The sequence below is a fragment of the Sarcophilus harrisii genome, chromosome 3 (assembly GCF_902635505.1).
Source record: "Sarcophilus harrisii chromosome 3, mSarHar1.11, whole genome shotgun sequence".
NCBI lineage: Eukaryota > Metazoa > Chordata > Mammalia > Dasyuromorphia > Dasyuridae > Sarcophilus > Sarcophilus harrisii.
The window spans coordinates 197,915,281-197,931,525 of record NC_045428.1 but is presented as its reverse complement, the minus strand read 5'-3'; the positions used below and the strand labels follow the sequence as shown (position 1 = coordinate 197,931,525).

General features: G+C 34.6%; 2 protein-coding genes across 8 annotated transcripts in view; one reads left to right on the top strand and one right to left on the bottom strand.

Annotated features, from left to right (window-relative positions):
- The window catches only part of FANCB (FA complementation group B), a 34,966-nt gene extending 20,333 nt beyond the window's left edge, over positions 1-14,633 (bottom strand). For 2 of the 3 annotated variants that reach the window (XM_012546072.3, XM_023500325.2), the window contains exons 1-3: positions 14,400-14,633; positions 3,502-4,521; positions 525-677 (exon numbers count right to left, since the gene is read on the bottom strand). In XM_012546072.3, the coding sequence (XP_012401526.2) occupies positions 525-677; positions 3,502-4,434 (1,086 nt within the window). In that variant the 5' untranslated portion in view covers positions 4,435-4,521; positions 14,400-14,633. Of the gene's footprint in view, positions 1-524; positions 678-3,501; positions 4,522-14,082; positions 14,353-14,399 lie in introns of those variants that run through there. The other variant, XM_031958983.1, reaches the window with a different exon arrangement.
- A 189-nt stretch (positions 14,634-14,822) lies between these two features.
- Positions 14,823-16,245, top strand: part of MOSPD2 (motile sperm domain containing 2) — a 57,511-nt gene continuing 56,088 nt past the window's right edge. For 4 of the 5 annotated variants that reach the window (XR_001120826.3, XM_023500327.2, XM_012546074.3 and 1 more), the window contains exons 1-2: positions 14,824-14,927; positions 15,100-15,169. Coding sequence is in view for 4 of the 5 variants with exons in the window: in XM_023500327.2 (XP_023356095.1) it covers positions 14,919-14,927; positions 15,100-15,169 (79 nt within the window). In the remaining variant the exon portion in view is untranslated. Of the gene's footprint in view, positions 14,928-15,099; positions 15,170-16,245 lie in introns of all 5 variants that reach the window. The other variant, XM_023500326.2, reaches the window with a different exon arrangement.

Genomic DNA, 16,245 nt, shown 5'->3' with positions numbered 1-16,245 from the left:
TATACCCATTTTATGGATGAGGAAACAGTGAAAAAAATCTTAGATGTCATTATACAGATTATACAGTATACATATTAAACTGATAGAATTTGAAGATTAATCTTACAATTTCTTGCCCATCTGCTGGTCCCCAGAAAACAAGCATTATAATGAATGTTAGTAACAACATATATAACCATGAGCCTTTATGATAATTACTCCAAGTATCAATAAAGTATCAAAATGTTATCAATTGTTTCTAAGTCAAAGAGGGACCAATGCCTGTATAATTGCATCACTACACTAGGATACTATTGCTAATGAGTAAATTTTACTGTTATTCTGGTGTCCATAGTAGTTTTGTTATTTCACTTAAGATTATTTTTATAATGTATCACAATAAGAGTCAGCAGAGGACATCAAGTAATATCTACTTTAAACATATTTTTAACAAATTTAAGCTTCTCCCCTTACTATTAAACTATCAACACTTTTAGAAAGAACATGAACATAAAAGTTTAAAAACATTAATAAAGAGAACTTACCGAATAGTTCACATCACTAAGATCTGTTATCTTGAATGAAGTCAGACAATCTGTATTGAATGTATCATTAAAAACTAGCAACAATTGTTCAGTTCCAGTACCAATAAAGTCATCTACCAGGACTGATTTAACTTTTTGCCACTTGGATGCAACCTGCAAGGGGAATTCAGTGAGATGATATAAAAGAAACAATGGCCAGAAACCATCAATAGCACTCAAAGCCATGAGGGCCTTAGTGTGTTGATAGAGGCATGGTGTCCACAATGAGGGAGGTGATAATTCCATATTAATCACATGATATCTGATCAATATGGCATAGGTTTTTTTTGCTTCTGGAACTCACTTTTTTATGATAAACATTAACAAACTAGAGTTCACTCAAAGGAAACCAGGATGGTGGTTGAAAGGATAAAGGATTTTTAGATTGGGGAAGACAAGATTTGGCAAGGGCAAGTGGGAAAGACATATTAGCTGTCTTCAAAATATTTGAAAGGCTGTTATAAAGATTATATATAAGTATTATATGGTCCTAGAAAACAAAATTAGGGATAATGGGTAGATGTTTCATAGAGAGAGATTTTGGCTCTATATAAAAACAAAATCCTTATTAATAAATAAGCTCTAATAAGAGCTGTGCAAAAGGCTGCCTGAGGAGATAGGAAAGAGTGAGGACACCATATTGAGAATTCTTCAAAAAGACACTTTTGAGAGGCAGCTAGGTGGTGCAATGGATAGAGTATCAGCCCTAAAATCAGGAGGACCTGATCTCAAATCTGATCTCAGACACTTAACACTAAACACTTCCTGGCTGTTTGGCCCTGGGCAAGTCACCTAATCCCAATTGTTTTAGGGGGGAATAAAAAAGAAGCTTTCAAAGACACTAGAGAGGATATTGTTGGATCAGATTAATTAGGGACATTTGCACTAAATTGACTTCACTGGATTCTTATTTGATACTTTTAGGAGCCCTTCAAATATAACAAATAAAAAATGATAGAAATGATCTCTAAAAATAGAAAATTAAGTCTGACTTTGGACAAACAAATATAAGTAACAACTTTAGGCTTGCAGGGGGAACTTGGTAGATTTAGCACGGGCTAAAAAGTAGTTTAGTTGCCTAACTCACATTTAAAACAGTATCACATTCTTACTTAAAACATTTAATATTTACCATTTATTGTTAAAAAAAAAAAAAAAAAAAGTTACTTACCTTATGTACCAAAAGCAATGTGAGGTTATTTTGATTAGTTATGATACACCATAATTAATTATAATTTGCTATAAAATAATTAAATTTTATATTCTTTACAAGTTTTTTTTTTTTTTAAGTAAATTAAGACAGTTAACATATTTGTACTCTTAAAAAGGCATTTGAGAACACTTTCAGCATTTTCAGAAGTCATGAATTTGGTTCAATGGTGATTATCATAAAGTGAGTTGTAAAACTAGTTTCTAAGCAGTAAAAGCTTTTGCTTGTTACCATCACTAGGAAAACATACTGATAAAGTAAAAATATGTAGTTGGAACTCTCTATAGTTTATCAGTCAATGATATTCAGCAGCAAATTAGAGTAGACTCTGAGGATCAGATTTAGAGGTAAAAGAGACTTTGGATGTTATTTACTTGTTTTACAGACAAGGAAACTGAGGTCTAGGGAGCACTGACTTACTCAAGGTTCCAAAAGTGGTAGAGATTGAAATCAAATCCATGTTGTGTACCTCCAAATTCAGCATTCTTTTTATTGTGTCACATGGATTCTATCTAAGTGGCAAACTGTTTCTGAATGATAAGATGCAGAAGATAAGATCCCATCATGTGCTCGCTCTGTATTTTGCCTTTTTTTTTCCCCCTGGGGCACAGGGGAGAAGTTGTATATAGTATATCTTACATTGTTTTGGGGATGTCAATTCTCTAGAGTAAGATGTGCTTTGTAAAATGCATGGTTTAATTCTAAAACACAAGAATGCCTAAATATTAAGTGTGCTGAAATAAGGGAAACATACACACTTTAGTACAAAGCAGAAGGAAATACCCAAAATACCCAAAATTTTACTTCTCTATTTCCCTACATTTCTACACAGATATTTAACTTTTTAATTTTTTTTTAAAGCTAACTTCTGAGAAAGATTATATAAATTCGCGCCTTTTGTTAAAAATAGAAAGATGTGCAGATAACCATTAAATAGGTATACAAATATTGACCATCATTTTCTAAGTGAAACAAGAACAATTAAAAGGCTCCTAGTAAAGTTTTTGAAAAATATTTAACATTAACCATCACCATAAATAACAGATTGTACAATAAATTTCTTTAGTTTTCAATAAATGTCTTACATTCAGGGAGCACAGCAAAATAAATAAATATGTAAGCTGATCCATTGAAAATTTTTAAGCTAGAATATGCTTGACTTTGTTTCGATAACATGGTTTCTATAATAGCTAAATCCATATGGTATTTTCTTATAAATAATAAATATTTATTATATTATAAATGAATGTTATCATGTTATTATGAAAATAATAAAATAAAATCCATCTTATAAATAAAAAACTTAGAAATATGAGCCTAAATTCAATGTCAATCACTTATCCTTTTTGAAAAAGGGTTCTGACCTAAAAAACAAATATAGGCCGTAAAATAAATTTTCAAATAGCATCTAAATAAGGGTAAGAAAGTCATATAAAAAAGGACAAATTTATTTTTGAAGAGGCAAGCTGTTCATTGAAAATATATTAAGACTAGAAGCAGCTAGGTGGCGTAGTAGATAGAGCACCAACCCTGAAGTCAAGAGGGCCTGAGTTCAAATCTAACCTCAGACTTTACTTCCTAGCTGTGTGACCCTGGGCAAATCACTTAACCCCAATTGCCTCAGTGCAAAAAAAAAAAAAAAAAAAAAAAAAAAGACATAATTTAAAAAAAAATCTATATGTATGAATGAGCAAAATAAATACAATTTTATAAGAACAGTTATTATACCTGAAAGCTTTTTTTCCAGATGGCACAAACATCACTGGATCTAAATGATACAATATAGAGTAAGTCTCCACCACCTGAAGTCATAACTTGTAATGCACAGGGATCCTGAAATGGAAGCTGGCATACTCTTTTAGGGACACCATCTTGGAACCAAATAAGTTGATTCTTTTGAGTTAAAGCAATCAGTGAAATCCTTAACACAGTATTCACTTCTTTAATTGTACAAATATATATACATGTTACCACACTGCCATAAGCATGAGGCAAAAAATATGCACTATTTAATATTTTTTGATTTTCAATAGAATATGCACAAAATTCAGTACCCCAAATTATATAATCTGACTCTGAAGACTTCTGGCTACTTTCTCTCTTAGTGGAATGAGGTTCTTCTACTCCAAATAAAATAATACCTAGATTTTCAAACTCTCCTGCCCACTTGATGGAAGAAAATTTAACTGGAGCACTGATAATTCTGTCATTTTTGGAAGAAATATAAAAGAAAGTTCTGTTATGTCTCCATAAGATTGATGGACCATTAAGTATCTTTATGTCATCCTTCATCTCATAGTCTAATGTAAAATTCATTCGCTGTTCAAACTTATTAGAATTATGAAGTAACAATAAAAAATACATGAAAACACTTTTCTTTTTGTTTCTTCTTATCAAAACACAAGGGAGATTAATTCCTGTTCTGAAATCTGATGCACAGCTGCAACAGATTATTTCAAAACTTGAGCGTTCTCCATGAAAGCTAAATATACCAGTGGACTTCTGAATAAATGCTCTTGTGCTTCTATCAAATGTCATTCTTTTCACATGTAATTTGGATGTTTTTGTAATTCCTTCTTCTGCCAAATCTCCTTGTGACAGTTGAAAAATAAGGACTTCCCCACAGTAAGATAAAAGATTCTCTTGCTCATTAGATGACATTGCTCTTCTGCTGTTGTCTTTCAACAATGTCAAATCTTTATGTGAATTTGATTTTTAGGTGCAAATTGCCCCAAAGAGGATTCCAATCTTAAAAAAAAGAAACATTGACATCAATTAGGAAGATTGCTTTTTAAAAAAAAATGTTAAGTACTGCCTATAACAACGTTTTACATTTACCAGAAAAATAAGACCTATAAAGTTGTTATTGTAGTATCTATCTTAATTATGTTTTTTAAACCTTTAATTAGAACACAAACTGACAATCAGAAAATGAGTTATAATATATAAGTATATATGCTTAAGGAAATAAAGTTTAGGCAAATCCCTAAGAATTTCAACATACTGATAATGATAGCTCCATTTAATATCAGTTATAATTTTTATGGTTATTGTAATATCAATTATTATAATTTTTAAAAATCACAGTAGAACCATAGGCATTTAAGTGAATGAAATGTCTTGCTTTAGTCAGAAAATAATGTCTCTAGATTTTGATGTTAATGATTAGCCATGGGAAAAGAGGGAAAAAAATGAAAACAAAAACCCTCTTTGTATTTGAAGATGTAGGACACCTTTGGAAACCACACTCAAAGAACTGGAACATATCAATCACAAAGAATGATCCATGATATATGAATATGATGATGAATAATATATAAGAAATATGCCATTCCTACTGTTGTTTGTATGATCAGAATATTTTATGGTATTCTTTGAGAAATAACATATAAGTCAGCTATAACATATAATAAAAAAGACCAAGTAAAAATGGTATACAGGATGCTATGGGAGAAAAATATAACTAAAAGAAACAGGTGGACTAGCTAGGTAGTAAGAAAGAACTAAGATCAAATTAATGATATCTACAAAATGCATACAGATCTGGAGGAAAACTTCTTGCAAAGAATTTATAGAAGGCCACATACAAGGCAGGTATGGTTAGCTTCTGATCTGTATCACTAGAGTGAATCTTCTCTCCCAAATGCCCCCAAAATCCAAGATCCATGAGAGAATTCTGGAGTAAAGGATATTTTTCTTTCCCTACGATGGCCTTGGAGTATACATTTTTAATCTTGCAAAAGACATAACCAGGGGGAAAAAAACAAAAATAAAAACAAGCTCACTATTTCTTCTTCCTGTTCTAGAAATGTTTAATCTACTTGAATCCATTGTTTTTACAACCCAATTAGAGGAAAACCATTAATTTTATAATTGGTGCCTTCAAAGAATTTGAATAAAATTAACAGACTGGTGTGGAAAAAAACCAACAATTCTGAAGGGGGAGCTCCACAACATCTAAGCATTAATTTTAAATGTTTAATTTTTTTCTTTCTGGTTATACAAGCACATTTCATTTTTTAAAATACTTTTTCTTTTTGAAGAATGTTAGGAGAGAAAAAAATCAGAACAAAAGGGAAAAACCCTTTTCCATGAAGAAAAAAAAAAATTAATGTAACATGTGTTGGTTTACATTCAATTTCCATATGTAAACCAACACATGTTACATTAATTTTTTTTCTGGATGCATGCAAATGGCATTTTCTATCCAAAGTTTATCGGGATTGGCTTTGGATCACTGAACCACTGAGAAGAACCAAGTTTTTCGTAGTTGATTATCTCACATTCTTGCTACTATTATGTACAATGTATTTCTGGTTCTGCTTGTTTCACTCAATATCAGTTCTTGTAAATCTTACCGGGCTTTTCTAAAATTAGCTTGCTGTTCATTTTTTATAGGACAATAATATTCCATTACTTTTCATACCATTTCATTCCATAACTTATTCAGTCATTCCCTCATTGATGGGCATTTAGTCATTTTCCAATTCTTTTGAGCATAAAAAGTGCGACAACAAACATTTTTGCACGTGTGTCCTTTTTCCTCCTTTATGATTTCTTTGGGATACAGACCCAGGCACAGTTCCAAATTGCTCTCCAGAATGGTTGAATCATTTCAAAATCCTACTAACAAGGCATTAGTGTCCCAGTTTTCCTGCATCCCCTTCAACATTTATCATTATCTTTTCCTGTTACTTTAGCCTATCTGACAAATGGGAGGTAGTACCTCAGAGTTGTTGGTTTAATTTGCATTTCTCTAATCAATAGTGATTTAGAGCATTTTTTACATGACTATAGATGGCTTTAATTTCATCATCTGAAAACTGTCTATTCATATTCTTTGACCATTAGTTAATTGGGGAATTACTTGTATTCTTATAACAACAGTTCTTTATATATTTTAGAAATGAGACCTTTATCAGAAATATTGGCTGTAAAAACTTTTTTCCTAGCTTTGAACTTCCCTTTTAATCCTGTTTGTGTAGGTTTTGTTTGTGTAAGCATTAGTTTTAAATAACATTTGTCATAGACTTGCTACATATACAGGAACTACTTTATAGACATTTTCTTATGAAATGTGAAGAAAGCAATTCTCAAAGGCACAAACTATTGAAAAAATAAATTATCAAGTTTAATTTTTTCCATTTAAAGAGCTTTATATAAAAAACTATTCCACATAATCATAGAATTCTCATTTTAAAAGACAAATTCAGTTGTCTTAATTCTGAATATTATGTTAGATGACTTAGCACATTTAACTTGTTTATGAAAGTGAATGCTTCAAATTTTCTGTTCATAACACACTGACCATTTTCAGTGCTTAAGGAACATATAAAACTGAAGCTAAAAAAGCTATTCTTCTGAAGCACTAATTTGAAGGCCAAGGGTTTTACAAATATCCCTCAAAATTAGAACCCCTTAAGTAGGTGCTATTATTAATGCTATAGTTCAAAACACAGTCAGAAATAACCTAACTTATCCAAGAACACTAAGTAAAACTCAATTCAAAATAAGTCCATAATAGGGGCAACCTTCATTGTTCTGAGGTTGATTTTCTGGACAATAAGCCCTCTGTCCTTCCCTGTTCCATTAGTAACAGAGAACATATAAAACTAAAATCTAAAATCTTTGCTGCACAACTAAATTCTATAGCAAAAACCTTTGAGAAGTTAAAATAGGTATTGGGGAATATCTGTGAAATTATTATCAAGATTCTTTCTATTTTTCATGACCACATATGCCAGTTGATAATCTTTATGTGGTAAAATGAAACTAGGAAGAGATGTATGCTATAAAAAGTAAAGACATTTCATTCAACTGATCAATGGCCAAAGAATATGAACAATAAGTTTTCAGAAGAAATCAGAGCTATCTGCAATTATACGAAAAAATTGTTTTAAGTCACTATTGATTAGAGAAATGGAAATTAAAATAACTCTGAGATACCACCATATTGGCTAATATGACAGAAAAAGAAAATGATAAGTGTTGAAGAGAATATGAGTTAGGACACAAATGAACCATTGGTAAAGTTGTGAACTGATCCAACTGAAGAGCAATTTGGAACTATGCCCAAAGGTATTTGCAGCAATACTACTACTAGATCTGTATCCCAGAGAGTTATTTATTTTTTTTTTTTAAAGGGAAAAGGACCTACTTGTCTGAAAATATGTATATCAATTCTTTTAGTGGTGGCAAAGAATGGGAAGAGGGGACACCCATCAATTGGGGAATGGTTGAACAGTTGTGATATATGATTGTGATAAAATACTACTGTGCTATAAGAAATGATGAGCAGGACTTCAGAAAAACCTGGAGATTTACATGAACAAATCCAAAGTAAAGTAAGCAGAACTAGAAGAAATTTGTACATAGTAAAAATATAATCATTTGTGAATGACTCAATTATGTTCAGCAATACAATGATCCTAGACCATTCCAAAGGACTTATGATGAAAAACACTATCCACCTTCAGAGAGAGATATAATGAAATCTGAATGTAGTTTGAAGAATAGTATTTTTCAATTGGGTTTTTTTTGTTCTTTTTGGGGAGTTCTGCATTTTCTTTCACAACCTAATATAGAAATATCTTTTGCAATTGAGAGAGAAAGAATTTGGAATCCCAATTTTTTTAAATGAATGTTAACTGTTTTTTTTTTTTTTTGTTTTTTTTATTTTTGTTTTTTTTTACAAATAATTGGGGATAACATTCAAAATAAAAAGTAACAGATAAATACAATAAACTGGAATTTAATTATCCACTTCATCTATCCCATTTCTCTCTCGACATCATCTTTCCAGAAGAATTTAATAATGCTTGGTATTATATCTGGGCTTTCCCCTCACATGATAATGAAGTCACTTTGACACAGTAAAGTCAGTTTGGAGTTAAAAGTATTGGACAGAAGTCAGAAGACTAGGGTTTATATCCTAGTTTTTTCACGTTTTAATTATGTGATCCTGATTACTGAACAATTCCTCAAGTAGGAAATGGAAATGGTACCTATTAAAAATTACTGGAAGAATTGGGAGAAGACAATATCAATGTGAAATGATGAAAAAAGGTAGGTGAATGACCCCTAACTCTATAGGCCGAGTGTCCTAGCTCTAACTCCTTACTAAAAGGAGTTACTAAAAATATTAAATATTTACTAAATTACTAAAAATAAGTGAATCTTTGGAAAATAAGTGCACATACTTGGACAACAGCATGGGTGGTAGGAAAAGCAATGAAGCTAGGAGTCAGATAATACAAAAGTTCAAATTTTGGTTCTGCTATTTATTACTACCTGCTGGGACACTAGGAGAATCTTATAACTTCATCACTTCTGTTTGTTTCCTCATTTGTAAAATGTGGACAATCTCTTAGTCTTTTCCAGTTCAAAATTTAATGAATTGTAGAGAGATGTACTGTCATCTTTTTAAATACCACTTAAATCTAAATTGAAGAATTCAATTCCAAAAATATTTATTACACATCTACATTGAAAGGCAATGCAGGAAAACTGATGGTCTTGGGATTTAGGAAACTTGAGTTTAAATTTTGCCCCTGATACTTATTATGACACTATGGATAAGTCATAGCCTTTCATGAGATTTCTGTACTACTTACTTCATAGGTTTGTAAAGAAATCATTTCATAAACCTTTGTTATTCTCATCATTTTGACAAGGTTCACATACATACATGGTCTGGAGACATGCCAGTACCCTGATATTATTCTTATATTTTAGCATTATATGCATAAGTGATTACATTAACTTAATTAAATAAAAGTATTATTATGTAAGCATCTTCACTGGTGACTCACACTGAAAGCATTTTTGGTATAGCTCCAGTTGATGACAGAACAACAAGGATGATGTATACACGTCAGCCTGTTCCCAAATGACTTTAATATCTCTGATGGATCTCTAGATTTTGAAAGTTTTTCATTTCAAGTAGCTTGAAATTTTTTAAGTATTTGGAATGGCAACATTTCTAAAAATCATTGCTCTTAAATTTTCATGAATCAATATTATGTCCAGGATGTCCAGGATATTTTGGCTAATTAATTTAAACAATGAGAATGGTCAAGTTTACAACAGTTTACAGGTTGAATTCTCCAGCTTGAATTTGTAGCAGGAGAATCTGTCATGAATGTTCACATTCGACAATAAGTTCTTAATTTTAACCACCAGTTAATGTCATACTAGGTATTAAAATAAAGATATTAAAAATAAAAATTATTTTTACAATTTGCAGAAAAGTTTCTACTATTTTATTGTATAAATTTCACTGATAATAACCCTTTTATAATTTATGGTGGCAATGACCTGGTACTTGTCATACTAATTCCTTCTATTTGCACAAACAAATCCACATGATTCAGCCATTTGCTCAATGCTTCTTTTGTCAACATATTGTCTGAGTTCATGTGGATATTGCCCATGAAAGACCTTTTGATTCCATTCTTAGATTTTAGCAATTTCATAAACTCTATCCTGGGATAAGCCATTTTTCGTTGGATTCAACAAATCCAATGTATATTTTACCAAACTTTATGCCATGGCTCAGTAAAATGATATACACAAGTTCCAAACATAAGACCTATTTATCTTGAACACTAAAAATGGATATTTATCCTCTTCTTTTTGGTAAAGAAACATTCATCTCTCTACATCTACTTCAAGGTAATGGGTTTCATGTTTCATTAATACTATAGGGATTTTTGTTAAGACAGATAAGTTCTGTTAAGGTACATTCTCCAGTTAGAAAAAATGCATTGAATGGTATTGCATCAAGTGTTGATTGCTTTATAGGTGCTTTTCCCACTCAACTTTGATTTCAGGATTCTTTATATCTTATAACATGTGTAATTTGCCTGAAGAATTCCAATATACTATTGTTGTTCTTGTTACTACTTTCCTGACATGGGAACTCCTATATGAAAAACTTCCTCTTCCAGTGCAGATAGACAACTGTTTATGACTTTCAATATTAGAAAGTAGCTTGAAGTATTGAAATGTTAAATAATTTGGTTAAGTCACACAGCCAATTTGTATGGGAAGCTGGAGTAGAACTTACACCTTCCTGATTCAAAGGCCAGCTCTCAACCACATTTTTTTTTTTAAGTAGGAAACTGTCTGAAAGGATATTATATATCTACATAGTCAATTTAAAAAAATAAAATAAAACATGGGATATTTAAAAGTACACTAACAAAAATATAACTTCACTGAAATTGTCTCTAGTCTAACACAGTATTTTATATTTAACAATACATACATATCTGCTGAAATGAATAGATAACATCTAAAGATATGTTCTGAATGAAGATCTGATATGCATTAGCTTCTATTACTTCAGTGTAGAAAACATAGCCATTTTATATACTTTCTGATATATGTTTATAATATTATTTAAGCATTATTATACTTAATGTAATCTTTGTATCAGAGAATTTCTTATAATGTGAAGGTTGCTACAGTAGATGATCCAGTTTTCTGACACCACCACCCAGGTGGAAGCAGGTAATTCCACTATCTGGCATTCTTTCAAGGGAACCTAGCAGCTTTATCTTATTAAAAGCAATCATCAAACAAATTATAATTTTATTTAAACTGTAAAGAATACAGAAGGGCCTTGTATCCGGGCCTCAAGTTAGCAGAAGAGACTCTTTCCCTTTCATCATGGGCTCTTATTGACAGGTCATATGTTATTGCCAGAGGTCTAGAGATCAGAATAGAGCAGAAGAGATTCACCACCTTCTTAGAAAAAATGTAGCAGATAATTTTCTACTCATTCAAGATGAGTGAGCAGCCATGTCTACTTGACTATGGAAGAGGCAATGCTGAAGGAGTCTGGCCAACTATGAGAAAGAAAAACAGAAATCAGACTCTGGTTTCTGTCAAGGAGTATACAAGGGGGAAAGTTTAGCATTAAGACAGAGATGGGGAATGTCCTGTCACATAAGGCCCTTGGAATCATTTGCCAAGCCATCTGCAGGCAATAAGGAGCTAAAAGCTAGGCACAACTTCCAGTGCTTGAGTTTTATAAGTTGATACTTTCTTATGGCCCTCAAAAGTTATAAATATCCAAATGGCCCCTGATACAAGAATGAAAGTGGAAGGAACTATTGGAAAGTCAGTGGGGAAGTAGGGGGGAGAGGGGGAGGGTAGGTCAATATTTGCTTCTTCTGAGCCTGCCAAATGGGATATAGGTCAAGAGAGTCCATTTAACCAATGCATGAAGGTGACACCTATAAAGATGAAACCTATTTGTTATTCAACAAACTTGATCTGTATACTCAATATAAAGCACTGTATGAGGCAATAGTCAATCCCTCTTCTCAGGGAAATTATATTTTATTTTTATTAGTATACTTATTTATTAGTGTAGTTATCATTATACTACTTTAAGTAAAGGGGACTATAAACATTAACACTTTTAAGTTTCCTAATTCTTTTTTTTAAAGGCAGTGAGTATATGCATCCAAGTATTGTTTTATTATAAAATACATTTAAGATTTTATATTTAAAATCCTATAGGTAAGTCATTACATGTTTGTAATGTAAAATTCAGTGTTTGCTACTATATTTTACCTCACCATATCCATTATTTTAGAGGGATTCAGCACTACTACAGTGTTAAAGCAACTAAAACTTAAGAGACAGGAGAGACCAGAGTTTCAAATTAACCCATGACATTTACTAATTATGTAATCATGGGTAAATCATTTATCCCTTTTACTCTAGTTTCTTCATCTATGAAACAGGTATAAAAATTCCCTATGATATATATTACACTGAGCTGTTTTAAGGCTTTATTGGGATAATCTACTTACATAAGAGTCTTTGAAAGTACTTTATCTATGATTTCATAAGGACAGGATATTTCAAGTATGAAAAATTGCTTTACTGATGTAGATCAGCAACTCATTAACAAACCGTAATCTTAAGATCTGGAATACAGAAAAGATAAATGACTTGCCTATGGTCACCCCATAGACTATGTGTCAGAAACTGGGCTGAACCCAGGTCTTCCTTACTCCAAAGGCCCACTTTCTATTGACTAACCATGCTGCCTTGTTAAAAACTACAACTTACATAATTTATAAAACTATATAAACTATTGTATTATTAGTTCCTCTGTGAAGCCTTCCATGTATCCCAAATAAAAATATTTTTCTCTCAGCAGATTGTTTCATTTTACACTTCCATGCAATATATGCTCTCCTTGTGGACATAAAAGTATCAAACTGTGTCTTTGTATGGACTGTGCCCAGTAGAAAAGAAAGTTGTCTAAAACTCAAACAGCATTCTGGGTGAAGCATTGATTTATTTGACACTACGTGATGGGTTGGCTGACTACCTAACAGGAATTCTATTGAAGGGATGCCATGCTCTGGGGAAAGAATGGCCTTTAAAGACTTCTCCAATTCTGAGATTTTACGCGTGAATTTCATTATTATAATCAAATATAACTTAACAAAAAAATTTTAAACTAGAGCATAAATCTTGGGTCTCCTATTTTTATATACATCTATGTGTCACAGACCTATACATGCATATATATATGTAAATGTATGCATAAATTATATATAGCATATACATTATATACCACAAAATAATATATAGCGTGGAAATTACATACATTTTACAAAACATATGACACAATTACATACAATACATATATATAGGTATGCAGGGTCTCAAAATTCTTAGTGCAGTTGTTACTAAAACTATTCAGTTCATTTAATGTATCGTATTATTAAATACAGTTCTGTGTTAGATGCTTGCTAATGATCTAGAACAGGTGGTTGAAATCTTCAGAACAACCTTCATATTTCAGGAACGTTGCATATTCTCATTATCTATTCTCTTCGTACCCCAAGTTTTACCCAAGAGAGTTGGAAGAACTTTAACCCATAGATCTTACTATAGATATAACAAGTGGCCCTAGAGCCAGTAAATATAAACCATTTATATTTAAAATAAAGTCGTTTACGTTCTAAGTGATTAATCCTTAAAACTGCACTAAGCCTTTAGGGCCAGCCTGCAGATTTATTCTCCTATTTCTGGATTTGAAAAGTGCTGCCGGGCACATAGTAGGCACTTAACGAATGCTTACTAACTATAGAATCCTTAAGGGTTTACTTTCCTCCCCTCCCCCCTTCCCCCCCCCCCCCCCCCGGACACTGTGAGGTAAGCAGTGAATTCTCATCCTCATTTGGCAGATTAGGTAAGAAACCGGAAGGAGGGAGGCCAAGCAGCAGGTGCAGGCCTCCCTCTCCTCCCTTCCCTTTCTCTCCCTGCCTCTTTCCTCACCTCCTCCCTCCAGGATTGGCGAACATCAAAAATTCGGGATAAGATTTCCCGTCTGGCCTGAAGGTTGAAGCTTTGAGTTTCTGCCCATTAATGTGGATAAGAATGGCGGAAGGCTGATGCCCACTACCAATCCGGACAATGGGTATGCAACACGGCTAGGGCGGGCTGACAACCTCCCGGACCGCGAGAGGGAGAATCTGGGGAGAGAAGGTCCCTGCTTTCCCCTCTCACTTCAGCTCCCCCTACACCCCGCCCCCACCCCGATCCACTCTGGGGGTAAGACGTTAAGTTTTCCCTCCTTCCTCCACAACACCTACCTTGGGACTGCCAACTACCGCCTCGCACACTAAAAAGTCCCGCGCCCACAAGGCATCCTGGGAACGAGGGGAGAAGGCGACCTCTCCTAACCCGGAAACAAAACTGAGAGTATTGGGAGGAGTTCATGAGGGGAAAACGGAGGAGGAGGGTGAGTTTGACTACAAAACCCAAATGCGTCCAACGCCCGGAAGGAAGAAGGCGTGGCCAAACGGCGGAGGCGGGGCCTGAGGAAGGGGCAGGGTCTGACTTCGGGATGGGGGAGGAACCCGAGAGGGCCGAGATTGAAGGAAACGCGTCCTGGTCACGCCCCCACATCTGAGGCGGCAGCCGTGGATTGGACAGCTTCTCAGGAGCCTCCTCCCTCTCCCTCCCACCTCGTACGGTGTCACGGGACCCGCCCGCTCCTCTCCTCCGCTGCCTCCCCTCCCTTCTTCGCCTGTTTCGCCTCCGCGGACCCTGGGCTGGGGATGTGAGACCGGGCGTCGGCCACGGCGGCGGCGGCGAGAGCAGCGGGGACCATGGCCCAGGTGAGCAGATGCCGGAGCCGCTCCGGGCCGGGCCGCGCGTCGGCTGCCTCCCGAGGCCTAAGAGACTCCTCTGGGAAGGTCGAGGGGAGAAGCCGGGGAAGGATGCGAGAGTTCAGGGGGAAGGGCCCATCCCCAGCAGTCTGTCTCAGCCTCTGTTCGTGTCCTTCCCCAGGTTCCTTCCCAGGAGAAATCTAAGCTTGTCAGCGAGACTCGGAGGAGGTTTGAAGCCGAGTATTTGGCAGGTGGGTACCGGGAGGGCATGTCACCGTCCCTGTCCCCAACTTCCCTCGGGTGCCGGTCGGGCTCCAACAGCTTGTGCCCCCGCGTTTGGAGCACTTTCCCCCCAGAATCCCTCCCTCGGTGTCTTTAACCTCACGGACCTAGTCCCCGGAGTAGGTGTGTCGGGTTTGAAAGGCGCAATTACAATCCTTGAATTCAAGAGGTCAGAAGGGACCTTGGAGTTCTCCTCGTCCTGAGGTTCCTTAACCCTTTTTGAGTGTTATGATCTTGGGGAGGGGGAGGGGGGGCTTAAACTTACGGACCCCCTAAGCCTATGAACTCCTTTGGAAATCTAATTAATTAAGCCTAGGGATCCCCTTTTAGGCTCATGTATTTCAATGCATTGAAAAATAAAATTATTTTTAAAATACATAGGGATGCAAAATTTAAATGCACTTGTATAGATACTTTTTAAAAATAAATTTGTGAAGCCCAAATTTAGAATCCTCTCCTTTCCCAGAGAGTAGCCCAAAGAGCGAACCCTGATAACACCTAGAAAAAACAAAAGTCTAAATTGGAGCTTGACTGCAAGGGCAGTGCTAGTTGGACTTGACATTATGAGGTGCTCATGTAGAGATTTTAAATAGACAAATTTGTGTTTGAGGAATTTTTTGTTGTTTTGGGGCGTTTTGGTGGTGGTGGTTGAGTTTTGGTTTTGTTACTTGCCTTCTTATTGGGGTGTGCCTGATTAAGGTAAGCAGGTTGTACCAGTGCTTCTTGTTAGAATACTTGACACTACTCAAATGGTTTCTGTGCTGATAATTTCATCAGTTTACAAGAACAAAGTTTGTGGTGTTAGAAAATAAGATGTCTTTAAATTTTATACTTTTGGGATGGAAAGCCTATGTTTTTTTCTATTGCCCATGGTTCTTATTGTTATAGATGCTTAGTATGGACTGGTTCTGTCCTGTTCTAGGTAGCACAGTTCTGGTAATGAGGTAGCTTGAGTTTTTGTGTTACTTGCATTACATACTTTCGGAAAAAGACTCCAGCCAGCTGTGTTTATTTTGAAATGTGAATGATTAGTTGTGTATTTCTA